A 27,990-nucleotide genomic window follows, 5' to 3' on the forward strand; every position below is an offset into this window, starting at 1 on the left:
GCAAGGCTTCACTGCTGCAAGCACAGTACAAAGACAACAAAGTCTGTCTTGGTTCTCTTCCTCCCTCTATTACATGTGCCCCCAATCCCCCCTCTCTTCGTTTCTGATTTCCCAAAATACTACATCTCTAGGAAGCAGTCCTCAGTGATAACTGTAGTCATGTTCATTGTAAAAGGTTTGGCATCCCTTCCCACCTCCACTTCTCGAGGCAAGAAGTGTTTTAATGGTGGTCTTTAATCTCTTCCCTGGAAATCTTGTTGGTTGGCAGGGAAATCTGATAGACTGGAATCTTGCTTTTCACTGTTGCTGATTTTCTCTTTCTTTCTTTTTTCTGGCTTCTTTCCCTGCCAGATTTTATAATGATGAATGGTTCCAACGTGGCCAACACAACCACGACTTCAGCCACGCCTGCAAAATCGAAGGAGGACCAGGTAGTGAATGGGCATGATGAGAAGGAGAACAATCCCTTTGCAGAATACATGTGGATGGAGAATGAGGAGGATTTCAACCGGCAGGTAATGAGATGGCCAAGAGCTCTGTCTTGCTCCAAGGCGTGGCCACCTGGCCTCCTGAGTGGTTTTCCCTGCAGATGCTTCTCTGATTTTGTATATGTTTACTACTGGGAGCACAGAGTTGACTTCTGCTCTTTACAAATTGGGGGAGGGGGGAATGCAGGGAGAGCTGGTGAGATCCCACTTGGAAATCTCAACATTGGCAACTAATTCGTCACGCAAGTTACTGTCCCTCAGCTTCTCTCCCCCTCCCCCATCTATAAAATGGAATAAATTTCTAGCTTGCTTTATACAGCTGTTGCAGGGGTTGCCAAACTAATATCTGCAAAGTAAGTGGGATGTTCTTGGTTGATGCAATTGTGAAGAGTCTGGTGCACGTACTGAGATCAAGAGCCAGTCCAGTCTCGGCAAAGATGAGGTAGACGGCAGGGCAGAGGGATGGAGATTGGTGGCGGTGGATGAGAGCTTTGGTAGGGATGGGAAAGTCTCCGATGCTTGGACCTCGGCAGGTCCCATTTGGCCTCTCCCTTCACCTTCCCCTGGAATGGGACCTTCCATTAGACTTCGCTGATGTGCTGCAAAGTCCCTGGACTGCTAGAAACTGAGAGCTAGTATGGTGTAATGGTTATAGGATCCGGAAGACCTTGGTTCAAATTTCTACTCTGCTCTGAAGCTTCCTATGTGTCTTTGGGCCACTCACCCTCTGTCAGCTTAACCTACCTCACAGGGTGGTTGTGAGGATAAAATGGGGTCAGGGAGAACGTCGCACACTGCCCTGCTGTACTGCAACCCAGAGCTCCTTGGGGGAGAGGGGATAAAAATGTGCTTAACACACAAAACTTTGAATTGGGTTCATTTAGGCATTGCTTCGCTGTCTTTCCTGGGCTCAGGATGGCTCACAGTGGCAGCATTAAGAACTCCCTCACCCTGACAGATTTCCTGGGGACCCAAGAGGCTGTGCTTGAGAAGTGGAGCTGCAGCTGGCTGGGGACTGGGCAGTTGTTTTGTGGCCAGTCACCTCTTTCCAGATGCAGGGCCCTGGTTGGTTTCAAAACAGTGTATGGAGAGCTCTCTGCCTGCCTGCCCACTTCTGCAATGCAGGGTTCTTTTCGGTCTGTCTGTCTCACTACTGCTTTTCTACCTCCCCTCCCGCAGTACTCAGGTTGTTGTTGGGGCTGTCTTTTGAGTCCTCCTTAGCCTTGTTCTGTAGGCTACGGAGCCCTCGACCCTTTCTTGCCTTGATTTTTCAACCCTGAGCTCGCTTGCCTCTTAGTGACCCTCTCTCTCTTCAGCCCCCTCTTCAGCCCATAGGGAGAGTGTGGGCGTGGGATCCAAAGGATGGGGAAGAGATGGGATGGAGTCCAGCCATCCACCCCACCCCCTTTTCGGCAGCCGCTCTCTGCGTTTTCTGCTTCTCTGCCCTTTGCCTTTGTGAGCCCGGAGGCCTGGATCTGCTTAAACAGTCCCCTCGGAGGCAGGCCTGGGAAGCACCGCCTGGCGTTTCCCAGCCTTTGTCTGCGTGCCAGGCTGGCGATGTGGCAGTGCGGAAGGGAAAGCCTCTGGAGCAGCGGGAGGGATCCTGCTAGCTGAGGACAGGGGAAGACGCGCCCGCCTTCCTTCCTTTCTGGCTCTCATTGGCCAAGGAGACTTTGCAGAAAACACGAAACCTGAAACCGGGGAGGGGGGAGGGAGAGACCTTTGCTGCCTGCCAGAAAGCAGGATGTGTAAGTATCCACTGGAGCAAGGAGGCTGGAGAAGGGAAAAGGAGGAGGCAGTCTCTGGCCGGCCTCCAGAAGCAGGCGCTCAATCTCTGGGTGGCTGTGGATCTTGCCACACGGCACTGCTTCTTGCCCAACTGCAGCGAGTTGATGAGGAGGAGCTGGCGGGTGCTCAAGACAGTCCAGGGAAACTGAAAGGCAGCGTGCCTCCTCCCCTCCCCCGCAGGAAGGGAATCCAGACTCCAAACTCAGTCTGCAGGTCACTCGGCCCCTGAGCATTTCTCCTCTGTTCTAATCTAGCTGATTACAATGTGCCTCCTACCTCTGCATCCTGAGGTCCTCCTTGGCAGCAACCTTCCCACCTTCTGACTGGGATATCTCCTTTCCAACTCGTACCTGACGAAGGGAGCTTTGACTCTTGAAAGCCCATACCTCCAAAATCTTCCTGGTCTCGAAGGTGCTCGAGGACTCGTATATGGCTCTTCTGCTGCAGACCAGCAGGGCTGTCCTCTGCAGCGAGCCCTCTGTTTCCCTACCCACAGAGACCTTTGATTCTGGCACTTCCCCCCCTCCCCCCACTTCCCTCCAAGGTGTGTCCCCAAGCCCCCATTCAAGAGATGTCTCCTTGCTGAGCCTCCGGGGTGCACCTTCCTTCAGACAAGAGTCTTGGGCTGCCCAGTCTTACCTTCCTGCTTTGCTGCCACCTGACTGGACTCCCTTCTTTTCCAAGCCATCCCTTGTCCCGATGTGTGTGTGTGTTAAGTGCCATCAAGTCGTTTCCGACTCATGGCGACCCTATGAATCAGTGTCCTCCAAAGTGTCCTATCCTTAACAGCCTTGCTCAGATCTTGCAAATTGAGGGCTGTGGCTTCCTTTATTGAGTCAGTCCATCTCTTGTTGTGTCTTCCTCTTTTCCTGCTGCCTTCAACTTTTCCTAGCATGATTGTCTTTTCCAGTGACTTTTGTCTTCTCATATGTCCAAAGTATGACAGCCTCAGTTTAGTCATTTTAGCTTCTAGGGTCAGTTCAGGCTTGATTTGATCTATAACCCACTGATTTTTTTTGGCGGTCCAGGGTATCCGTAACACTCTCCTCCAACCCCACATTTCAAAGGAATCTACTTTCTTCCTATCAGCTTTCTTCATTGTCCAGCTCTCACACCCATACATAGTAATAGGGAATACGATGGCATGAATTAACCTGGTAGCCAGTGACACATCCTTACACTTCAGAATCTTTTCTAGCTCCTTCATGGCTGCCCTTCCCAGTCTCAGTCTCCTTCTGATTTCTTGGCTGCAGTCTCCCTTTTGGTTGATGATGGAACCAAGGAATAGAAAGCTTTCAACTATTTCAATTTCCTTATTGTCAACCTTAAAGTTGTGAATTCTCCTGTGTTCATTACTTTTGTCATCTTGATGTTCAGCTGCAGTCCTGCTTTGTCACTGATACAGGTGGCAAAAGTATCACTCCTTGGTTCTGTGTGGAACCAAAGCTGTGAGTGTGGAAGTCTTTGAGCCTCTGGCTTGCGGTGCAACTACTCTGGCTTGTGGTGCAACTATTCATGGAGGAGAGGGGTATTCATGGCTGTTAGTTAGAATGGATACTAGTCATGCTGCATACCTATTCTCTCTAGTATCAGAGGAGCATGCCTATTATTTTGGGTGCGGTGGAACATAGGCAGGATGGTGCTGCTGCACTCATCTTGTTAGTGGCTTCCTAGAGGCACGTGGTTGGCCACTGTGTGAACAGACTGCTGGACTTGATGGGCCTTGGTCTGATCCAGCAGGGCCTTTCTTATGTTCTTATGTACAGCCCCATTGAGGAGGAACAACACAAAAGGAGCTGGAATGGAATCCTTTTTGATGGGTGTTTAACAGCCTACTGTATTCTGGGGTGGGGGGCAAGTGGCATGGACAGGTTTGGCCCTAGAAGGTGCTTAACGTGTTGCCCGTGGTGTGCTACGTGTTGTATGCTACAGATTGCCAGAGAGTTTACAGGCTGCCTTCAGAGATCATGGCAAATGCTGCTGTATTGTTGCATGAATCGGCCTTGGCAGTCCTGGGGCATGAGTCTTCCCTCTTGCCTTCCCTCGTGTGTCACTCTCGTGCCTGATTGGCACTGGGCAGTTTGATACATGTGAACCAAACTGCAGCTTGTTTCTGGCCTGCAAGCCAGGATTCCAGACCATGGCTTGTTGAGAAGCAAGCTGTTGTGTTTGGGGCAGACTGTGGCTTGTTGTGAGCCAGGACGACTTCTGTGTCAGAGCCAGGGAGGAAGGGGGAATGTGGGAGCCTGAGGCCTTCCAAGGCTTTTTGCCCTTAGATCTGAAGGTAGCTAGTGTCTTCAGAAGGCTGGCCCAACAGACAAGTAGTCAGTGAGGAGGCCATTAAGCCTCACCCTCAATGTGAGTGGTCGTCTCTCAGCCCCTGCCCCACCTGCCATTTCCCACATGAAAGGGTCCATACAGAGGGGACTGTGGCTAAGTAGCAGAGTGCCTGCTGGGCATGCATAAGGGCCCAGTTCCTTGTCTCAGCAGCAGCTCACCAATATCTCTCAGGAGAGGGCTGCTGAATGATGGTTAGCCATGACAGCAAAGCAAAACCTTCATGTTCAGAGGCAGCGTACCTCTCAGTGTCAGCTGCTGGAGGGGTTGTCTTTCACGCTATCTTGGTAGGCTTCTAAAATACCTCTGGCTGGCCACTGCTGGAAACAGGGCGGTGGGGTGACTGGAACAGCTCTTGCATTCTCATGTTGAAGGTGAAATGAGCAGTTAAAAAAACACACATTGGATAGGAATACTCATCATGTTTGTGTCCCACTCTGGAGCAGTTTTGTTGCCGGTATTAGCAGTTTTTGTCTAGTGTCAATGTTTGCAGCCATGATGGATGACATCGAGAGAGGATTTGGAGCTTCCAAGGCTCTTGAGACCTCAGTCCTCAGTATGTGGTCATGGCAGAGGCTGCTGCCACCATGTGATATTTTAAGGAACGGCGCCCTTTTAGCTTCTGCTAAATCGTTGTGAATCCTTGACCTGGATGGCCCAGGCTAGCCTGATCTCGTCAGATCTCAGAAGCTAAGCAGGGTCAGCCCTGGTTAGTATTTGGATGGGAGACCACCAAGGAATACCAGGGTTGCTGTGCAGAGGAAGGCACTGGCAAACCACCTCTGTTAGTCTCTTGCCATGAAAACCCCAAACGGGTCACCATAAGTCGGCTGCTACTTGACGGCACTTTACACACACACACAAATAGTTCTGACAATTGGCCTTATGATTAACCTTCTCACTGAAACTCAAGCCAGGTTACAAAATAAGGGGAGAAAATCCAGTAACACAGCAAAGAACTCTAATAAACAATGTAGTGGGGTAGGATTATGGAATTGGAAATAATGTAGTAAAAAAACCTCTCTCTGGCTTGACATAGCGTAACACAGGGTTAGGAAGGTAGAAGGCATTTACTTGCAGTACAACAGGATGATGTGTACAATAAATATTGGGACAGACCACTACACTGTCCTTGTCCTATAGTTCGGCCCTCTTTATAAGAATGCCTTCCTGAACAATTCTGAGTGGTGCATTCTGCAAAACGACAGAGGCTTCCCAATAACTTCTGGCGGGGCATCCCATAATGTGGGAGCCTGGCACTGGGATTCAGAGGCTGACTGCCTCTGAACGTGGAGGTTCCTTTAGTCACCATGGCTAGTAGCCATCAATGGACCTCTCCTCTGTGAATCTGTTAACTCCCCCTTTGAAGCCATCCATGCGAGTGGCCGTCTCCATGTCCACTGGTGGTGAATTCCACAATTTCATTACTTGTTGAGTAAAGAAGTGATTCCCTTGGTTGGATTTGTACCTGTTGTCCATCAGGTTCACTGGATGCCCGGACTTCTTGTCTTAAAGGAACAGGGCATGTGGGATTCACTGATGCAAGATGTGATGATAACTGCTAAATGGAGCCTCCTTGTTCAGAGGCAGTGTGCTGCTGAACAGCAAGAGCTGGAGATAATTGAGGGCATGGCCTCTGTCTTTATCCTGCTTCACGAGAATGCCTGGCTGTTGGAAGCGGGATGCTGGGTTAGATGAGCCTTGGGCTCTGATCTCGCAATTGGCAATTGGTTGCTTCGTCGTTCTTGAGGCAGACTTTGCCGCTGCTGGCTGCGAGGCTTCCTGCCGTTGCCTGTGGCTTGAACTCATTTAAATGTGGGGGTGCCTCTTCACACAGATCCGGGTAGTCAAAGCAGAAATAGCTGTTTTTAGAAAATGTTTGAGAAAGCAGTGTTTGCTTGCAGCTTTTCCCCAGGCACAGGGAAGGATTCAATGGCAGAGCCTCTGCTTGGTATGCAGAAGGTCCCAGGTTCAATCCCCAGCATCTCCAGCTAAAAAGACCAGGACGAAGGTGATGTGAGATCCTAGAGCAGTGATGGCGAACCTTTTAGAGACCGAGTGCCCAAACTGCAACCCAAAACCCACTTATTTATTGCCAAGTGCCAGTACGGCAATTTAACCTGAATACTGAGGTTTTAGTTTAGAAAAAACATTCTAAACTACATTCACATATTTTGATTGATATTCCCTTCTTGGGGAATTTGCATAAATAAGAGGCTTAAAGCTGGGCTGGCTAAGGGCAAGGAAGACTCCTTTATGATCATAGAATCATAGAGTTGGAAATTTTTTCTAGAAATGAGGCTTGGGGGAAGCTAGGTAGACAGACAGAGATACATCCTGGCATGGCAGGAGGGTCAAAGATATGGCCCACGTCTGAGAACAAAGCCACTGTAGTACCAGCCACATGGGACACCTGAAGCTTCATGGACCTTTGCCTATCAAGGTCAGTACTGTCTACTCACTGCAAAGCAGGTGTTCTACCGTTGAACCATGTCCCCCACCCCCAGCTCCTCAAGTACTTCTGAATTCCATAGATTTCAACAGGATAAAAGTATTTTCTTCTATTTAGCTCTCAGACTGAAACCAAGAGGACTAAAGGCCAAACCACACATTAGGTTGAAGATCCATTACTAGATCTCTACATGGTTTTTTCACCCTAAAATGCAGCCATAGGGGCAGACCACACTGGGCTGGGAGGATATTAACTTTCTTCATTTTCCCAATTAAAAATGTCCTCCCCAACTGGGTGGCTATTGTTCCTGGTAGACAAATCTTTTTCTGTCTTCTTTCCTTTCTAGGAGATAATTGTACCTGGTGTGGAGGGGAGGGTTCAGCTGAGAAGTTAGTACCTTGTTGTCTCTGTAAAGGGCCTTTTTAAAACAGCTGCACCCTGGGACCAACTTCAGAATTAGATATATAGGTGAGTCAGCACGGCGCTTAACATTCTGTAAGGGGAAAAAAACAATGTTGGTGTTTGAAAAGGCAGTCGGAATGGGGTGACGAGAGTCAGTTGGATGGTAAGGGGTGATGAGAAGCTGACAGAGTAAGCAGGGATAAAAAGAAAAAAGGCAGAGCAATCAATGTGGTAATACCTACCTAGGAAAGCAGAATGGAAGAAACTGAAGACAGGCGGGGCCCCTGACAAACAGCTGAGCTGCCCTGCAGCTCAGCTGAAAGGAGGGGGGCGTGGCAAGGTGCTGGGCCACAGCCTCCCCGTCCAAACTGAAGACAAGCGGGCCCGACAAACAGCTGAGCTGCAGCTGCAGCTCAGCTGAAAGGGAGGGGCTTGCCCTGGTGCAAGGAGAGGGAGGGCGCCAGCGCAGGCTTGGGGAGCATGGGCTTGGGGAGAAGGAGCACGCGAGGGCTCCGCACGTGCCCACAGAGAGGGCTCGGCGTGCCGCTTGCAGCACGTGCCATGGGTTCGCTAACACGGTCCTAGAGAGCCACTTGTCAGTCAAAGAAGACAAGACTGACTGTGATGGACTGATGGTAACCTGATGCAATATAAGGCAGCTTTGTGTGACAAAAACAATTGATTATATTTTTTTCCACGCTCAGCAAATCAGCAGTAAACTGAGCAAGCTGTTTGTGCCTCTGGCTGACATGTTGCTGTCGTATCTCGATGGGATTTTGTGCTGTTTGAGGCTCTGAATTTTCATGAGCCAGTTAATGCTACCCTTGTGTAAAAATTCCTGCGCGTTTGTTCATTTAGATATTAATGCCTTGCTATTCTCCCACTGGGGTCCCAATGCAACTTACACTGTGGTTCTCCCCTCCTCAGTTTTATCCACACAAACCCTGTGAGGTAGGTCAGGCTGAGAGAGAGAGAGCGGGTGGCCTGTGGTCACCCAGCATGCTTCCATGATAGAGTGCATATTTGAACATGGGTCTCCTAGGGCTAAATGCAGGGGTCTTCAACCTTTTTGAGCCTGTGGGCACCTTTGGAATTCTGACAAGTGTCGCAGACGCATCCAGAAACTGACTGCTACAGGAGGTTTGGCCAACCACAAAATGTCTGAAAGTGAGGTGAGGCATAACTCTTACAGTAGTGCTTCAACCCTTCAGGCAGAAGTTCTGCTTAACAGGATGCCTTTTACAGTGAACATATTGTTTAACAATATTCTTGTTCAAGCAGGGGATCCAAAAGGACTTGCAAGGGGGGCACCTCATTTCACCCCTGTATCCTGCTCTGCACACTATTTCCTCTTTTCTCAAATCTACTTAACATCATTCTCCTCTCCTCTGTTTTATCCTCATAACCCTAAGAGGTAGCTCAGGCTGAGAGTGTGTGACTAGCCCAAGGTCACTCAGTGAGCTTTCCACAGCAGAATGGTGATTCAGACCTAGTCTGGAACACTAACCACTACACCGCATTACTTTTCATGGGGTGGCCACTGTCAAACATTAGCAAGCAGCTAGGCCTGGGTAAGTCATTTGGTAGCAAGTTGCCTGTTCACTGCCAGTGGGCCTGGCCCCAGTGAGTCCTCTCTCGGCCAGAGCAGCCCTGGAAAGGGCCCTGCTCCCTCCCACTGCCTTTTACTGACTGAAACCATAGCCTGAAGGCTAGTAATAGAATTGTGGTTACCCAGCAACAGCCAAAGAGGGCATTTGTTTCTTAAAGCTACAGGCTTCTATTGGGAAGGGAGGTTAAACCCCTTCAGTATATTTTTTGTTAAGAGTTCAGATTTCTCGGCAAACCTGGGGCAATTTTCAACTCTGTGGAAAGATCTGTCTTGTCTGTTCATGACTCCAGCCTCCAGATTTAAGTATCCGCAGATTTGGCTACATTGAGTGAGAATTGCATATCTTGATATGCACAGCTTATCTTTAGTCAGCAGTGAAAATCTTTATGCTGTGTGGTGGTAGCTGCTGCTGAAAGCAATTGAAAAAAGAAATCTGCTTGGCCAATCAGAAGCCCTGCTGGGCAAAAGCCCACCTAGCCTTGCTTGCTTCCAGTGGTCTGCTCAGCAGCTGTTGCCCTGCTTGCCAGAGGCACCTGCCCACCTCTAGCATAGAGGCCTAGTTAGTGTGGGCTCCGGCTTGGCTGGCCTGACCCTTCCTCCTTGTGGCTTTCCTGAACAACCAGGTGGAAGAAGAGCTTCAGGAGCAGGAGTTCCTCGACCGCTGCTTCCAGGAGATGCTGGATGAAGAGGACCAGGACTGGTTCATCCCGTCCCGCGACCTGCCCCAGGGCATTGGGCAGCTTCAGCAGCAGCTAAACGGGCTTTCGGTCAATGACAGCCATGTATCGGAAGACATTTTGGTAAGTGTCGGGGGCAGAGGGCCTGGCCGCCTGCACTTCACACTTCTGGGAGGGTGTGCGAGAGGGGGTGGGTGGCCATGCTCGAGTGTGTTTGGGTATTACTAGCAAAGCAGAAGAGGTCACGTAGGTCTTCTGTGGTGAGGAAGGAGCGTAAGTCTCCACCGGTCCTGGGGTCCCTGGGCCAGAAAAGAGCTGGGAATGTTTCTTGACCTTGTCCGCTGCACAGAGATTGGACTCTGTTCCCGTCACCTTCTCCTAGCTTTTTGGCTTCCATTCTAGCCTCAGGAAGCACTTTTGATCTGTTGGGGTTTATGTCCAGAAACCCACTTCTGCAAATCTCAAGGCCATTGGGCCAGTTTCTCTGCCTGGTGCCTGTGGTGGGGGTGGGCTCATACAAGAAAAGGCGGTCCCTTAAGGTAGGCCGGCCCCAAGCCGTATGGGATTTGAGGGTCAATGCGAGCATCTTGAGCCGAGCCGGAAAGCGTCGGGAAGCCACTGTCGATGAAACAAGACTGGAGTGATAGGAGTTGCTGTGACCCACTCCAGCAAGTAATTGGCGGAGCAGTTTTGCCTCCTTGGGGAAAGAAGATGGGATGGCAAACTGGGGGAGACATGTTCTTGCGGGGGTGGGGGAGAGGAGTTAAAGCCATGGTGGGTCCCGTTGGGCCCCTCTTGCTCACTGACTGCTGATCCCCCTTCTCTCTTTCAGAGCAAAAGCACCTTAAACCCCGACGCCAAGGAGTTCATCCCCGGAGTGAAGTACTGAACCTGCCAGCAAACTTCACAGAGACATTTTTTCCCCTTGATGGGTGGGGTGGGGTGGGGGGCAGCAGGCCCTGCAAGCAGTGGTGGGAGAGAGACTCCTCACGGGTGACTCTGCGGGACTCTTCAGCTACTTAATCCCTCTTTTCTTGCTGCATCGTGGACATTTTGAAACGAACTGACAAAAAGCTAGACCCTTCGGGGGGGGTTGGGTGTGTGGGGGGGTTCTTTTTCCGTTAGACAGCGACGAGCGTGACTTGGCTGCAGGCAGGATCCTTGCCCCTTGTCCCGCCGGCCTCCACCATCGGATCCGCTTTGGACATTGCCCAGGACAAGGAGCCCCGGGCGTTGCTCTTCTCGCTGGAAGTCCTCGAGCTTTTCACAGGCCAGGCGGCCCCCAGCAGGCTTCTGTGCGCTTTGGCTTCTGGCTTTGCAGGAGCCCCTTCCTTGTGCAGGCTGATGGCCTTTCAGGAAGCTGCTGCCACTGTGCGGGCTGTGGGCTGCAAACAGGTCTGTGCCCACTGCCAAGCTCATTTGGGGGGGGTCAGGGTAGGAAGCCTGAGGGGTGGGGGGCTGCAATTTGCTTGAACCTCGTCCCTCCCTAATGACCTTCTCCCGGCTTCATCTTGGTGGCTGTGGCAAACTCTGCCCCTAACTGCAGGGAGGCTGGCAAGTTCCTGGATGTTCTAGAGGTGCTGACCCAAGAGGGAGAGAAGATCCACCCTCCTGTACGCAGTTTTCTCCCCGTCCCTTCTCTGTCTCCGCTTCCTTTCGTTTCCCCTCCTCCCCTTCAATAAAATATCGTAACCAGGCATGACAGGGTACCTTCCTCTGCCTGGCAGCTCCTTCGTCGATATGAGCCAGGGCCTTTGGGCTGAAGCCACAGACCCTCCCTTGGTCTGCTTGGACTTCCTGCTGTTCTCGGTCTCTACAGCAATGCAGGAGATCCCAGTTTCGAATCCTTGGAAAGCGGCCATCTGGGTGGGCACAGAGACAGCTGTTTGGGCAGCAGTGTGGGATGACCTCCCCCCCCCCCCGATACTGACAGAGCTTGCCTGGAGCTCTGCCCACAGTAGGTTTTTGAGTCACGATCCAGGAAGTGGCCCTTCTGCTTCTCCCACCTCCTTGGCTTGCACCAGTCGTTCTCTGCTGAAAGGAGCTCTCAGGCAAGGTTGGCTATTCCTTCCTGAAGAAGCGGTCCTTGTCGTATTTTTACCGAATGTTCTGAAAGAGCGCCCCTCCTCTGCCCCCCATACCTTTCCATGACATCCTCTGATTGAGGGAGGAATAGACAAGGTGGGAAGGGGGTATGTGTGTCAGCCCCCCCCAAAAGGAAAATTAGAGAGAAGCATTTCTCCATCAGCACCACAGACTCAGTCAGGCCATGTTATCGTCTGCTGCACTTAGCACACCTCTTCTTTAGGGGCTTGATTTCCCTTGTGGACGACAGCAGCCCCCCCCCCCAATTTACATCCTTGTGAGTGCCAGTGGTCAGCCAGGGCTCCGCTCACCCTCAAAACCGACCTTCACCAGGAGGAAGTGGCTGGTGGCTTCCAGCTGGGACGGCCCTGCCCTTAGAAGGACGGTGTGTGTGTCAGTTTGGGCATCCTTGTCCTCCTGCGTTTGAAATCTGACTCCTTGTGAATTCAGACTGTTCCTTCCTCACGTGTGTGTTGTCTTTCCTCCTTCCCTCCCTTCGGTGTGCTGAGAAAGGGCTTGGTTAAAGGGGGCAACTCCACCATCTGGGCTGCCTGGGTCTAAATGTGACTCCAGCTTGCTGCAAGGAGGTTAGAGTTGGTGGGCCTGTAACCCGCCCCCTTTCAGGGTGGCGGGGAAGAGTTGGCCCTCTCCACGGAATCCCTGCTGGAGAGGTCTTAGTCCAATCAGGCCAGGTGGCCGAGCCCTCTGTGGTGAGCCTCTCTTTGGCTGGATCTCTTCCAGACCTTCATCTGGGACTGCAGGTTGGTTAGAAGCTCTGGGCAACACACACGCACCCCGCCTTCCCCTTTTCCTTCCCCCTCCTCTTTACTCTGCAGCCTCTGGTTTCTTTCTGAGGAAGTCCTTGCAATTATGTGCTGTCCATTTTTACGACAATGCATTTAAAATAAAGATGGGTTTGAGCTGGGTGTGATGTAGTATTCTTCCTGAAGGTGGCAATAGAGCCTCCCACTGGCTGCCTAGAGGCTTTGCGGTCTCCTCAAAAGGTGCCCAGCCAGGGTCAAGCGGCATGAGCTCATGGAAGGTAACAAGGAAAGGCAAAAGCTGTGGAAGAGCCCAGCTTCTGGCCACTCAGTCTGACAAAATGGAGGGTGAGCAGCATAGGATGATGGGAAATGTAATAGGTGCTGAAGTGGCAAATGGTGAATGGAACAGAGGGTGGAGGAGCTCAGCTCAGGGACTTGGAGGAGAAGTCAGGGCAGAATGTCTATACCTCAAACCCACAACAAAGAACACTCATTTGGTCCAAAAGCAGCTAAGCCGCTTCACCTCTGCCCCAAGAGCAGCAGGATCCTGGCCAGTCCCAGTTTTTGCAAAAGCGCCCAGGGATAGTGATGTTTAAACCCTTGCTTTGCTCCCTCCCAGCCTCAGTCATGCTCCACCAAGTGGTAGTTCGGGCAGGCCGGGCATTTCTTTCCCCACTGCCTCCTTTTTTGTATGGGAGTGGGTGACAGGTCCTCCTCTTGGTCATACTGCACTGAAGGGGGGAAGCCCCGCCTTAGCTCCCAGTGCTGCTTGGTATCCAGCTGTTGTGTGAGAGAGCGGAGCAGATGCTTTGAGGTGCATGCACCCCTCCCTCCATCATTGTACTGTTACCCCACTGTGACAAAATTAGGTTTTTTATTGGTGAATTTTAAAAAAACTTGCCTTACCCAAAAAAAAAGTCCCAACCCGTGTTCCATTTCAAGGGGAGATCAGGCGGCCCTCCCACGAGTGCCCCTAGGAGAAGGAGTGCATGTAGAAGACGTCCACGTTGGCGGTGTAGTCCAAGGGCACGGCTTGCCCAATGTGCTTGGCCCCCAGGCTCGCTCCTCCCAGGGCAGAGGACTGCCTCAACTTCAAGAGGCTGAATCTGGAGAAGGCGCCGCAACGGTGCTCGCTCAGGACACTGATGAACCCTGGGAGCAAAGAGAAGCAGGGGGGTCTGAGGGTGGGTGTGGTGGAGGACACCCACTCCTCAGCTTCCACACAGTTACCATCCCCGCAAAGCTGGTGAATGAAAGATGCTGGCCTAGAGAGGGGGGGTGGGCCAATGGCTCCTCTTTGGCCAACCAGAGCCAGCCCATCGTCAGCTTTCCCCTAATCAGAGCGAGCATCAGCAGAGGCCTTTCCTCCAGGCTGGGACTGGTGCTTTGATGCTAAAACGGGCAAAGCTAAGACGGAGCGAATGAATGCAACGGGCTGTGGCTCTGCTTGGCATGCGGAAGGCCCCAGGTCTTGTTGGCATCTCCAGTTGAAAGGAGCAGGCAGTAAGGAGTGTGAACGGCGAGGGTTTCATTCAGTAGGCGGCAGCTGCCTGCTGTTGCCGTGATGCCAGCTGCCAGTTAGAAGTCACTCTGCCCCAACTGTGGCCAGCCTGGTCTGGTTGGATTTGGAAGCCACTTTGAACACCAACATTCTGTCCAGGGGTGAATGTTCTTGTGTTGGGCTACACACTAGTATGGCCACATGCCTCCTTCCCCTTTGGTGAGTCACCGCACACCCTTGTGGCCCCTGGCCCCCTACCCTACCCACAGCGCAGATGGCAGGGAGGGAAACCACTGACCCAAACCACTTTTAGTCTTGCGAAGCAAACCTGCCCTCAAAATGCAAAGCCTGGCTTGGCGCTCCGCCCCACCACCAAGCTCTGCTCACCGTCTTTCATCTTCTCCCAGCTGTTCCACACCGATCCCACGCACAGAATGGGCAGCCCCAGCTTGCCTTGGAAGAGGCTCTTGGAGAGGGAGAGAGAGAGCGCTTTTTAGCAGGCTTCCCAATTCCATCTCACCTTTGGGACAGAGTATCAAGGTGGGGAGGTCCTCCCAGCCAGGGGCTCACTTGACCTACTCTTGTGTACTTGCATGTGCCTTTAGCCTGCACTGCAAATCTGGGAACCAACGAAAGGCAGCCAAGCTGCAGTTATGAGGGGAGGAGGGAAAATACTCGACATCTGTGGGTCAGGTGCACTTGGTGGGCAGCAGAAGATTCCATAGCCCTGCCTGCTCCTCTCAAGGACATAACTTGAGAATGGGATACGGGCAGGAGGAACGGACAGCTGCCTCCTATCGAGAGGTTCTTTGCTACAGCGTGGATCCACCTCTGGAGGCACGAACAGTCCCACCGAGGTAACCCAGGCTTGTGTCTATCACAGCCACGTTTGCCAGCTTACAGGGCGGGCTGGTCATGAGTTTTCAGGAGACTGTCCTGTCTTTGCTGTCCAAAAGATTTGGCAAGAGATGTGCCATTAAGGTTGCCAGCTCTGGGTGGGGAAATTTGTGGAGATTTGGGGGTGGGGTTTGGGGAGGGACCTCGGCACGGATGCGATGCCGCAGAGTCCACCCTCCAAAGCAGTCATTTTCTCCTGGAGAACTGATTGCTATAATCTAGAGATCAATTGTAACTCCAGGAGCTTTTCTTCCTCTCTCATAATAATTAACAGACCTCTGCCTGAGACCCTGGAGAGCTGCTGCCGGTCTGAGTAGACAATACTGACTTTGATGGACCAAGGGTCTGATTCGGTATAAGGCAGCTTCATGTGTTCATGTGTACTAGAACACGGGGTCATCTGCTGAAGCTGGAGGGTGAGAGACTCAAAACAGATAAAAGGAAGTATTTCTTCATACAATGCATAGTTAAACTGTGGAACTCCCTGCCCCAGGAAGTGGTGATGGCTGCCAACTTGGAAGGCTTTAAGAGGGGGGTGGGCATGTTCAGGGAGGAGAGGGCTATCCATGGCTACTAGTCAAAATGAATACTAGTCATGATGCATACCTAGTCTCTCCAGGATCAGAGGAGCATGCCTATTATATTAGGTGCTGTGGAACACAGGCAGGATATTAGCACTGCTGCAGTGGTCTTGTTTGTGGGCTTCCTGGAGGCACCTAATTGGCCACAGTGTGAACAGACTGCTGGACTCGATGGGCCTTGGTCTGATCCAGCATGGCTTTTTGATGTTCTTATGAGATCTCCAGACTCCACCTGGAGGTTGGCAACCCCATGTGACATACACAGACGTTCCTTGGTTCCATCAGCAGTTTGGTGCCTTAACGGGGAATGGCGCAAACCACTTCCCCCAATGAGGCACCAGGGGTGCTGTTCCCAAAGAGCCAGTCCTTTCATACCCCACTCATTGTCCACCACTTGTCTGCCACACCAGACTGCTCGAGTCTGCAAGTTACCTTGTCAATTTTTGGCAGTACAGCTACGACGTGTCGTGCCAAGACTGCCCCTGCCTTGTTGAAAATAAACCCGCACAAGGGGTCCCCGGCCTGGGCTCCTGGAGAGGGAGGGAGAGACAGAGAGAGAATACTGGTTCAGCCAAACTCCAACGCACTACAGCAAGGGTTAATGCCCGTGTAACTAACAGGCAGCTCTGGGAAGAGTCAAATTAAGGCATTTTAAACCCATTTTTCTCTAATAAAAGTTTCACGGTGGGTTACTCTCAATTCTGCAAGCCCAGCGGGGAGAAACTGGAGTTTCTATCTCATGATAGAAAGAAAACCTAGGCATGTCACTGGTCAAAATCCGAAGGACGCAGCAGGTGGTCCCTGGGCTAAAATACATACTTTGGCCCAGGGACCACCTGCTGCGTCCTTCGGATTTTGACCAATGACATGACTAGGTTTTCCTTCTTCTATCATGAGATGCTGCTGCACCAGTCAAGCCTCTACGGCAGCTTTGCTTGCATTGCTTTTTGGCAATAAACATTCTTCAGACCCTGCCCCACCCATTTGTGTCTTTGAGTGGGGAAAGCTTTGGGTTCCAAAACAGGTTTCAGATCAACCAAAGTTTCAGTGACCACGGGGGTGGAGGGTGGGGAGGATCAAAATGTGTAATTTTGGAGGTTTCCACCCATCGAAGTACTTGAGAGAAGAAGAAATTCAATTTCCCCCAAGCAAGGGAGGTGGAGAACCTTCAAGAAGGCGTCTCTCCTTCCCAAACCTGAACACTGTCAGAAAAACTAAGTTTTACTGCAGCCCAATCAAGATCCTGGAGGAAGCTTCTATTGGGTTTCAGCCTCCATGTGAGAAAAGCAGAGAGGTCTTCCTTTGCAGTGGCCACAATTCCTGCTTCACTGGCCACACAGAAGTCAAGGACTTGAAGTCTTGGCCAGTTTTGCCTTCGGCTCTTTGAGGAGGAAGGTTAAGAAAGTTGCAGCTTGCAGACACAAGCTCTTCTCTCCTGGTGGGTACTTTACAGGCCTTCGAGCCTGCTTCTCCTCCTGCCCAAGATCACTGAAATCTTCAGAGGCTTTTGTAGGATATGCATTTGGCTGAGAGTCCTACACCCTCTGGGCAGATTCTCAACAGCCAACTCAGGGCCTCTGGAGTCCCACTAGGCAGTGCTCTTTGTTGAGGGGCAGCTCCATCACAGGTCCTTCCAAAAGTTCGTAAACAACACACCTGGTCTTGGACAGGGGAAACCAAGGTTTGAGTCCCCACTCTGCCATTAAGCTCAGGGGGTGACCTTGGGCCAGTCTCTCTTAGCCTGATCTACTTTACAAGGTTCTTGTGATGAAACATAGGAAAGAACACTATCCAACGCCCTAAATTTCATAGAGAAAAGATGGGATAAAAATGTGGCAGAACTTGGTCTCTCTAGCTACCTTCTGCCAGCCTCTGGCAAAATCCTGCAAACTTGGACTTCTCAAAGGTCCTGTAGAGATGCGTCAGAAGCCCCATCCTGTCAGAGACCTGAGGAAACCAGAACACCAGCATTACAATGAGACATAAAACCCATCTGACACTTGGAGCATTCAAAACTCCTCACATGGCTGATTGCAGGAATCCTTGCAACTGCATAAGAACATATAAGAATATAAGAAAGGCCCTGCTGGATCAGACCAAGGCCCATCAAGTCCAGCAGTCTGTTCACACAGTGGCCAACCAGGTGCCTCTAGGAAGCCACTAACAAGACGAGTGCAGCAGAACCATAAGGTAGACCAGTCATAAGGACCCTGGGGGAGGGTCCTGCGGGGGCCAAGCCTGAAAGCCACCTAGTGATTTCGTAGCAAGTATAAGCATTTGACCAATGGCCTCCTGGCTCATACTCTTAGCTAGCAGGTCAACACTGGTTCTGATGAAGCAAAGATGTCTTCACCTATGAAAGGGGACATCTGAACACATGAAGCTGCCTTGTACTGAATCAGACCACTGGTCCATCACTGTCAGTATTGTCTACTCAGATTTGCAGCAGCTTTCAAGGTCTCAGGCAGAGATTCATTCGCATTACCTCCTACCTGATTCTTCCCACCTCCCCGTTCGGAACTGGCTGGGCTCAGGGTGGCAAGAGAGGAGGAAGGGCTGATGGGTAAGGCTGCCTGGGCACCATTCTGCAGGATCCAAAGTGCAGGCACGAACTGGCCAGACCACGCCCATGCCTGGACTTCCCACTGTATGCAGCATCATGGAGAAAGGGGGGGGGGAGGAGGAAGCCTGGCTTGCCCTGGCCATCTGCTTTCTTTTGGTGGACATAGGGACATAGGCAGCGCACAGAGTTAAAACCCATCAAAACACTTTTCGCCAAGCTAACTAGTGTTACCTGCCAAGAGAAGCTCAGCTCCGTGGCCGATGGTTTTTATATTTAAAGAGTGCCATTGCCTGTTTTGTATCGTTTGTTCTGCTTACTCCTGAAAAGGGCAAAACAGCCAGCAGAACAACACAGCCACTCCCACCCCAGCCTTTCCCACTTCCTCTCTCACTTCCAGTATTTTGTCCAACTGCAAACAGTATTTCATCAAGCTGCAACAGACGCTCCATAGAAGGCACTCGGGTGGATGCCTAGATAGTCTGTTTCCTGCAAGTCCCTCTCTGGTTCTTAAACCAACAATATTTGTGACCAGGTGTGTGTGGTTTTCTTGTGGTGCGCTGCTCTGTTACCACCAACAACCTTTCATTGCAGAAGACTGGGGGAAAAGGCAACCAACTTTTTGTGGGGGCATCACCTGGAAATAGTCAAACATGGCTTGCTTGACGTAGCTGATGTCGTGGGGTGGCACTTCAAGGTTATCCAAGCCGTCAAAGACTATCTTCACTGCCTGGTGGGCGATCCAGTACGCTGCAAAACAAGAGACACCTTAGCCTTCCATGATCCAAATTGCTACCTCAGCCCAACCTTCCTCTCTGAGCCTGGGCGGAGGCCTTACATGATCAAATTGCCACAAATATCTTAGCCTGGCCCATCACTAATGCAACCCAAGGTTAAGAAAGAAACACAACATGGTCATTAAACCAAAAAAGTTCCTCTTTAGCCTCCTGAAACTAATTGGCTTGCAGCAAATGCCAGTTGTGAATGTCTAGGAATGTCTCCAAGGATTGCCAGGCCTTTCTGTGCAGGCATAGAAGCTTCTGGAATGTTAAACATGGGGTGGTGACATCAGCTTGGGTGTCTCCATGATGCTAGGGAGATCATATTACACATGCTCAGATCATGTGGCACTGACCAGCGTGGTGTAGTGGTTAGGAGCAGTGGAGTCTAATCTGGAGAACCAGATTTGATTCCCTGCTCCTACACATGAAGACTGCTGGGTGACCTTGGGCTAGTCACAGTTCTCTCTGAACTCAGCCCCACCTACCTCACAAGGTGTCTGTTGTGGGGAGAGGAAAGGAAGGCAATTGTAAGCCTGTTTGACTTTAAAAAAGGTAGAGAAAATCGGGGTATAAAAACCTTCTCTTCTTATACTGAGCAAGGCCACTGTCTTGTCCAGGGTGTATGGTCTACTCAGAATGAAAAGCTTTTCAGAAGAAAAGCCCCAGGATATGGTGATGGCTGCCAGTTTGGAGGGCTTTAAGAGGGGAGTGGACATATTCATGGAGGAGAGGGGTATTCATGGCTGTTAGTTAGAATGGATACTAGTCATGCTGCATACCTATTCTCACTAGTATCAGAGGAGCATGCCTATTATTTTGGGTGCAGTGGAACACAGGCAGGATGGTGCTGCTGCACTCGTCTTGTTAGTGGCTTCCTAGAGGCACCTGGTTGGCCACTGTGTGAACAGACTGCTGGACTTGATGGGACTTGGTCTGATCCAGCAGGGCCTTTCTTATGTTCTTATGTAAGAAGCTTTTCACATCACCTATGACATGATCCTTTTAAGTGGAGATGCCGGGGATTGAACCTGGGACCTTCTGCACACATAGCAGATGCTCTACTACTGAGCCATGGACCCTCCCTAAATGACCTTTTAGTCAGACCTTTTTTGTTCTATCAAGGTCAGTATTGCCTACTCAGAGTGGCAGCTGCTCTTCTGAGGTCTTTCACATCACCTACTACTGAATAGCTTTTATTGGAAATACCAGGGATTGATCTGGGGACCTTCTGCATGCCAAGCAGATGCTCTGCCACTTAGACACAGCCTCTCACCATTCTGGGCTCCTGGCACCCGGACTGCATGCCAGAACAACTCCACAGTTTTTTGGGGGCAGGAGAATTTCCATTCTCTAGACATTTCCCAGCACAGAGCTAAGTGATTTAGGCCAGCAGATTTCTAGAGCTCCAGGAAAGCTCTTTATCCAAAAACATGAAGCCGTTGAATGCAGTGGTAAACGAAACCCAATCCCAAAGCAACCCTGGGAGAGGTCCCCAAGGCCCGTTTCTCACCTGACCCCTCATCTCCCATCATGTGCCCCCATCCCCCGCAGCTGATCTGAGAGCCATCAGGGTTGATAAGCTTGCAGGTGGAGCCTGTTCCAGAGATGAGCACCACGCCCCCTGCATTGGGAGAGAGAGAGAAGATCAATGCAGGTAGCAGCAGGATCGAGGCCAAGTACACCCACAGCCGACGGTTACTATTTATTTCAGTAACTTATTTATTGCATTTATACCCCACCCTCCATGGCCAGCAGCTGCCTCCTCTTCTGTGTAACACACCTCCCCTCCAAACAGAGGCGATTCGAGCCTGACACCTGGATGGACAGGTATGGAGGGGGGGCTCTCCATGGTGATGTTAGCAGTCAGGGTGGGGTCCCTCCTGGCTGAGCACCACCCCACCTTTGGGAATGAATTGGGCTTCCAGTCAATTGAAGGAGTTTTTCAAAGGCTAATCCATTTGGAAAGGTCATATTGGTGCCCCAGCATTAAGCAACAGGTTCTAAGCAGTCACTGAATTCTACTTTTTTGCAAGAGAGTGGGGAGAATCATACGCCAGGAACCTCCCTCCCCATTTAGTCCTTCAGTTTTGGTTCTCAAAATCCCCATTCCCCATATTTGTTTGATGATGAAAGCAGACTGAAATACCAAGGTGGGCACTCATTCAGATAATCTTTCTAGGTGTAAAATAAATCAGGAGTCCCATGGAACCTTAATGACTAGGAAAATGTATTCCAGCATAAGCTTCTGTGGTTCGGCTCAGAAAGGAGTTTAGGCTCATAAACACTTAGGCTGAATTACACTTTCCTAATCTTTAAGGTGCCATGGGACATTTTCTGCTACAGATGAACACAGCTACCCCCCTGGAGTCCTTTCTAGACGCAGTGCTTTAAAGCTGAACAGCCAAATTCTGGTGAGTTTGGTAGAAAAAGAAGCTGATTTGACAAGGAAATTTTTGCTACACTGGAGCTGCTACACAGATTATGCAAACTCAGGTTTAGCAAAATTATCTGAATTGACTTGCAAAGATTATCCACACATGTCAAATAATCCACTTCCAAGACACTCTGCAACTGGATTTTGCTGCATGAAATGTAAAATCCACTTGCAAACGGTTGCTAAAATGGACAGAGAGCGAATCTTTCAGTGTGCATGAAAGCCCCCACCCCCCAGTCTTGCAAAATTCGCAGAGGAACTTCCTAGCCTTGCACAGCTCTGGTAAGACCACCCCCATGGAAAACTTCCATTACCTGCCAATTCACGGGTGATGGAAAAAGCGACTCTCCCACAATCCAGCGCTCTTACCGTGGTCGGTAGCCGTGGCCATGGCCCCGATGGCATCGGAGGTGATGTAGTAATTCTCGCTGAGGCAGGGGAAGCGTGTTTGCAGTTCCTCTATCAGCTTCTGGATGGCTTCTTTCTGCTCCCCTCCGCTCAGGGAGAGACCCTGCAACAGTCGGCCCCCAAGGTGAACACCTTCTCCCCCCACACCCCCCGCCTGACAGAAGAGCAGCTACAGGGAACTCCTTTTTAACGTATCGTGGAAGCCAAGTTCAGCTGGGGACCACAATGTGGGGGGAGGAGGAGGGGCTTCTGTCTCCCTGAAAACAGCACCAGGGGGCATTAATTTGCGCCATTCTGGAGATACATGGGTAGAATGACTGGTCACAGGGGAAGCAAATCAGGTCTGGGAAATCCAGACCAGATTCACTCAAAAAAACAAACAAACCCCAATGTGTAATTTGGCTCAGAGAGGGGCTCTGGCCAGGGGGAATACCTCACCCTGGCAGGCTGGCTTTGACATCAGTGGAGAGAGCAGAACACACGCCTGTCTAATACAAGGCCTACCAACGTGGCTCAATATCTTTGTGGCCAGAGCTCCGGCACTTACTCCCTGACCTATACCAGGGTCCTCAACATGAGGCGCCATGGCGCCAGCCGACACCTTTCCTGGCACCCACCCAGTGGGTGAGGTCTGGTGGGGTACCTGTCCAGCAGGGCTTCTGACTGGTCATTGGTGATCTGATTGGTGTGCAAATTGAAATAACGTTGTTTCACTGGCAGCTTCCACCACAGCATCAGTTTTCTCTTCCTCACTGCTCTCTTCTAGTGTATTTTTTAAAAAATTACTCCTCTTATCCCGTTCTTGGCCTTCCTTCATGTGAGGTTCTGCCTCCCATGGCAGCCGTTTGGTGCTCAGCTCCATGTCCCATGGCAGCCATGTTGGGGTTGGGCCAAAGTGTGGCCACAGGCTCAAAAAGGGAAGGGACCCCCCATTTATACAATTGTCTTGCAGGCCTTCTCCCTTTGGGGAAATCTTTCGGACTCCCTGGGTCTGTCAAGGAACTCTTGGGAATTACAGCTCCAGGGAGTAATTAGGGAGCCAATTAAGTCCACGTCATGGGTGCTGCAGTATGCTCAGGGTCCCTCCCCTTTGCAAGGCCAGGGAAGCACGCGTGGGAAAACCACCCTTCAGGGGAGCTTTACCATGAGCTTCTGTCTACCCACAGCACAGCTTGGCCTGGCTACTGCCCACCCCCCCCACCGCTCAAGCAGGGTTCTGAGATCTCAGAAGCGAGCCCCCAAGATGGGGGAGTCCCAAACACAGGCCTGGCCTGCTCCTTGGAGGGCGGAGGAGCCAGGAGGGAGAGGGCAGGACACTCACCAAGGAGCGCAGTGGAACCTCTTCGTTGGCACCCGCCTTCCCTTTGGCTTCGCGGACCATGGCCTCTATCCGTTCCAGGCATTTGTCTGAGCCAACCAGCTGCTCGGAAAGAGAACAGACCAAGGAGGTCTCTGTTATGGTCAGTCACTCCCAAATACTCGGGAACCTCCCAAGCCCTTACCCCAAGCTTCGGAAGCATAATTTAGAACCACAGAATCATATAGTCGGAAGGGGCCATCCAGGCCATCTAGCCCAACCCCCTGTTTAATGCAGGATCACCCTACTAGAGCATCCCTGACAAGTGCTTGTCCAGCTTCTGCTTAAAGACTGCCAGTGAGGGGGCGCTCACCACCTCCCTTGGCAGCTGATTCCACTATCGAATAACTCACTGTAAATTTTTCCCTTATATCCAGATGGTACCTCTCCACCTGTAATTTAAATCCAAAATTTGCTTTTTTGGCAGGGGGATTATCCTTCCCTGCAGCAGAAAGATTGGGAGAAAAGTAGGGAGAATGTGCGCCCCCCCCTCCTAACATCTGTCTGCTTTTGGGAATGCATTCAATTAGAGACAGTATTATGTAGTGGTTAGTGTCAGACTAGGATTGGGAAAATGGATTCTCCTCGCCTCCAATTTATCTTCACAACAACCCTGTGAGATAGGCCAGGCTGAGAAGAAGAGTAGGTTTTTATATGCCGACTCAAACTAGCTTACGATCACCTTCCCTTCCCCACAACAGACACCCTGTGAGGTAGGTGGGGCTGAGAGACCTCTAAGAGAGCTGTGACTAGCCCAAGGACACCCAGCTGACTTCATGTGGAGGAGCGGGGAATCAAACCCGGTTCACCAGATTAGCGTCCACCGCTCATGTGGACTAGTGGGGAATCAAACCCCACTCCAGATTAGAGTCCACCACTCCAAATCGCTACTCTTAACCACTACACCATGGCTGAGAGTGTGTGGCTGACCCAAGGTCACCCAGCCAGCTTCCATGACAAAGTGGGGATCTGAACCCGGGTCTCCCAGATCCTATTTTGGCACTCTAACCCAGGGGTCCTCAAACTTTTTAAACAGGGGGCCAGTTCACTGTCCCTCAAACACTGTTGGGGGCCGGACTATAGTTTGAAAAAAATATGAACGAATTCCTATTCACACTGCACATACTGCTCAGCAGTAACGCACAAGCTCACTCACTAGCAAACACACACACAAGCTTTCACTAGCAAACACACACACACAAGCCCACTCACTAGCAGGCACACACACAAGCTCTTTAATTAACAGGCATTTATACTATTAAAGGTGAAGGTTTCCCCTACACCACGCTCACCTCTGCAGCGTAACAAAGATATAGTTAGTATTTTGCTCTTGCTGGGTTTTATAGAGCCAGGATTGCACTGTTACAGGAACCGCCAGAACTGAAAGGGCACACAAAATCTCTCATGGTCGTCATCTGACTACAAAACCCCACTGATGTCACCCAGCAAAGAGAAACCGGCTATTCTTTTCCTACAGAAGAAAAGTGGGCAACTGGCCACCCTGTGCCACCAGATGTGGCATATATGCCTACCTCTCGTCGGGCACACTACCGATGCCCAGGGAAGGGGCCAGCTGCCTACTTAGGCTCAGTCCCCCCACTTAGGCTTTCTGCAAAATCTTCGTTTCTGCAAAAGATGCTGTGCAGTTTTCAGCGAGGCGCCAAGGAGGACGGGGGGGGGGGGAAGAGAGGTAAAATTAGGACTGATTTAAAAAGGGAGAGGGAAAATAAGGATAAAAAAAGAGGTAAATTTAGGAGGGGAAGTGGGAAAGGTCAGTATGAAGGAGAGGGCTGCAGGGCGGGGTCACTAGTCTTGCAGGAGGTCGGCTTGATGCTTCCTGGGCATGCTGCTATATGGGGCTTATTTATTTAAAAAAAAATTCTCAGTGCTATCCTAGGGCCGCTCTCTAAACGCAAATTTTCCCCAGCCAAATCCTCAAAAGTCAAAAATAAGCCCCTATGCAGAGTTTTTGCGAATTCAGATGGGGGAAAATGTTTATGCGTGGAAGGTTTTGCCTTGGATTTGCTGCTCTCTAGATGCACATTTCCTCTATCTGAATTCTCAAAACTCTGCATGGGGGCTTATTTTTGGCCATTTATGCACGGGAGGTTTTGCCTTGGATTTGCACCTCTCTAGAGGAACATTTTTCCCATCTGAATGCTCAAAGCTCAACAATAAGCCCCCCCCCCCCATGCAGAGTTTTGAGAATGCAAGATGGGGAAAATGTGCCTCTAGAGAGCGGCAAATCCAAGGCAAAACCTCCCGTGCATAAGTGGCCGAATTCGGCTTAGACAGGAGCAACTGGACAGGAGGCGGTGGGCTTCTTCCCAAACCACCGGCGGCAGCTGCAATTGGCGGCAGCCTCCTCAGCTCCCTCTTTTGGAGGGCTGGACGAAGGCAGGCGGGTAGGGAGGGGGAAAGGAGGAAAGGAGGAGGAGACGGTGACGGCCGCCTCAGGTCACAAGATAGCGCCCAAGCGGAGCCGGTCGGAGACCATCCCCGTGCGGAGGGCCGCCTCGAACTACCGCTCCCGGCATGCAGCGGGAGGGGGAACAGGCTTTCTCCCCCTCCTGTTTCCATCCAGAGGCAGGCCGCGCTGCATCATGGGGCTCGTAGTTCCCGGTGGGGAGGCGCGGCGCTGGTTTTGGGCCCAGCCTGAGGGGCCGGGTTCAGGACCCTGAGGGGCCGGATCCGGCCCACTGGCCGTAGTTTGAGGACCCCTGCTCTAACCACTACACCATGCTGGCTCACGTCAATGAAGAAAATACATAAATGAGCAGAGTGACAATCTTTGGGGCCCTCTGACGTCAATGGACTCCGAAGGGTGTGATTCTGCCTCCTGCTGCGCTGCTGATGGTCTGACTCAGTATCCGGCATCCTCATTGCCTGGAGGGGCAGATCCTTACCCAGTGGTTGGTGCAGAGCCCCTCACTCTCCGCCAGGATCTTGCCATCCTGAGACAGGAGGACCACCTTGGAATGGGTGCCCCCTCTGTGGAGGAAAACAAAAGCAGCCAACAGAAAGCCTGCTGAGACCACCGGGCCAGAGTCCATTTTTCAACTTATGGGCTTTCAGTGCCAGCCCTCCCCATCCCTAGGGCTGGGGGGGGGGGGTCATCTAAGCCGAAGCAGAGGCCGAAACCTCATACCCAGCCCCCACAAGAAGGGAAGATGTTCAGATGCAGCCCTTGGCACATTTCCTGTGGCCGGGAGTCCCTTCGCCTGTTGGCCTCCATTTGCATGTCCTTGAGCGCCCAGCGGCCTTCTCTGGGTTGCCAACTCTGCCTTGGGCCGCCCCTGGAGGTTATGAGCGGCCCTTGGGGGACAGCATTCAGCGGGGCTGTGACGCCCACTGAAGCTGCCATGTCTGGGGATCAGTTGTGTAACAGTGGCCCAAAAGATCTCCCGGTAATAATTGGCATCCGGACTGCTAGGGAAGCTGGGGGAAGGAATGTCTGCCTAGATCCGTGGTTCCCAACCTTTTTTTGACCAGGGACCACTAGGACTTTTTTGTTCGGTGCAGGGACCCCAAGGTTCAAAATAAAAATTCAGAGAATTTGAAAATAAACTTTCATCATAACTCTTAGTTAAACATTAAACTTAGAATAATATTTGAATATCTATTTTTATAATAGAGAACTTTTAATTGAAAATATTAATTTATTAAGGGTTTAGAACTTTGTTTCGCGGACCTTAATTTAGTTCTCGCAGACCCCTGGGGGTCCATGGACCCCCGGTTGGGAACCAGTGGCCTAGATACAGGCTTGCTCCCTGCGTGCTTTAAGCAAGCGGGTCAAGAGTCACGGAGTGTCAGAGCGAACGATGAAACGGCAACTGTACCGAGCCGCATTTCGGTCTGCAACACCATCAGATATGCATAACTTGTGGATGTACCGCCATAACTTCAATTTGGACAAATCTCTCTTCCCCTGACTCGGAGATTGATGCCCATCAGGGCCTCTGGGTCGCAGCGGCCAGAACAAACTGTGTTCTTGCAACCCCGGCCCGGGTCTCTTATTTCCCCCACGAACCTCTGGCTTCCCAGATGCGCCGCAATGCCGGGAGAGCGCCAGGCCCCACCTGGAGAGATCCCCTGGGACGGCGAGCCATCTCCGGGCGGCGGGGACCGGCTCCCCTGGAGGAAAGGGCTGCGGTGGGGTGGGGTCTGTGCCTTGTGCCCCGCGGAAGCCCCTCCCCAGGCGCCACCCCCAAACCTCCAGGTGCCGCCCAGCGTGCAGCCGCGGCCGGCAACACCTGGAGGCGCCTCCAGCCCCAGCAGCCGCCCCGCTCACCCCTCCACGCCGCCGTACAGAGCAGCCATGCAGGCGCCGCCGCCCAGCCCCGATCCGCCACAGCTGGCCCCGCCCGCCGGGCGGGGCCAGCTGTGGCGGATCGGGGCTGCGGCGGCGCCTCCTCCATGGCTGCGCTCTACGGAGGCGGGGCGGACTGCCCTGCGGGGCTGGCGGCGCGGAGGAGGCGCCTCTTTTGGACCATGCCAAAGTCAGCGTCGTTGCACATTTCTCGGGCAGTGCAAATCAATGGTTCCTGGCTTGCCGCGGTCCTTTCCTGGCACGTTTTCATATTGTCTCAATAGTCAGAATGTATATTTTGTATAGCATGCGTAATATGTTTGTCTACTGTAATATGCCTTCAGTCAATAAAATTACGCACAGTCAACTTGTTTGGTTTTTTTATTATATATATATATATATATATAATATAATTATATTATATATATTATATATATATAATGTATATATTATATATTATTATTACATATTATATATTATTATATAATAAATATTATATATATAATATAATTATAATATATATATATATATTATAATATTATTATCATTAATATTATTA

General features: G+C 51.2%; 2 protein-coding genes across 2 annotated transcripts; one reads left to right on the plus strand and one right to left on the minus strand.

The window, feature by feature from the left end:
* Positions 1 to 348: 348 nt before the first annotated feature.
* Positions 349 to 10,829, plus strand: PAIP2B (poly(A) binding protein interacting protein 2B). The gene is made up of 3 exons (XM_056855328.1): positions 349 to 515; positions 9,700 to 9,876; positions 10,586 to 10,829. Exons 1-3 carry the CDS (start codon positions 360 to 362, stop codon positions 10,640 to 10,642), a joined length of 390 nt encoding a protein of 129 aa, XP_056711306.1. The 5' UTR covers positions 349 to 359; the 3' UTR covers positions 10,643 to 10,829.
* Positions 10,830 to 13,559: 2,730 nt separating this feature from the next.
* NAGK (N-acetylglucosamine kinase) lies at positions 13,560 to 27,442 on the minus strand. Its single transcript, XM_056855327.1, has 10 exons — positions 27,414 to 27,442; positions 26,029 to 26,113; positions 23,087 to 23,185; positions 21,727 to 21,868; positions 20,434 to 20,544; positions 18,779 to 18,891; positions 17,441 to 17,528; positions 16,014 to 16,111; positions 14,491 to 14,569; positions 13,560 to 13,754 (listed from the first exon to the last, which is right to left on the minus strand). The coding sequence occupies exons 1-10, from the start codon at positions 27,440 to 27,442 to the stop codon at positions 13,576 to 13,578; spliced, it is 1,023 nt and encodes a 340-aa protein (XP_056711305.1). The 3' UTR covers positions 13,560 to 13,575.
* Between the last annotated feature and the right edge of the window lie 548 nt (positions 27,443 to 27,990).

Source organism: Euleptes europaea, chromosome 9, assembly GCF_029931775.1.
Source record: "Euleptes europaea isolate rEulEur1 chromosome 9, rEulEur1.hap1, whole genome shotgun sequence".
Taxonomy (NCBI): Eukaryota; Metazoa; Chordata; class Lepidosauria; order Squamata; family Sphaerodactylidae; genus Euleptes; species Euleptes europaea.

Excerpts from the sequence above, each read along its gene's own strand:
- NAGK (XM_056855327.1), bottom strand. The coding sequence starts at position 27,442 with ATGGCTGCTCTGTACGGCGGCGTGGAGGG. Across the intron at positions 20,545-21,726 it reads GGCCACGGCTACCGACCACG|GGGGCGTGGTGCTCATCTCT; the intron begins GTAAGAGCGCTG and ends CTCCCAATGCAG. Across the intron at positions 17,529-18,778 it reads CCATGTTTGACTATTTCCAG|GTCTCTGACAGGATGGGGCT; the intron begins GTGATGCCCCCA and ends TGGTTTCCTCAG.
- PAIP2B (XM_056855328.1), top strand. The coding sequence starts at position 360 with ATGATGAATGGTTCCAACGTGGCCAACACAACCACGACTTCAGCCACG. Across the intron at positions 516-9,699 it reads AGGAGGATTTCAACCGGCAG|GTGGAAGAAGAGCTTCAGGA; the intron begins GTAATGAGATGG and ends CTGAACAACCAG. Across the intron at positions 9,877-10,585 it reads ATGTATCGGAAGACATTTTG|AGCAAAAGCACCTTAAACCC; the intron begins GTAAGTGTCGGG and ends TCTCTCTTTCAG.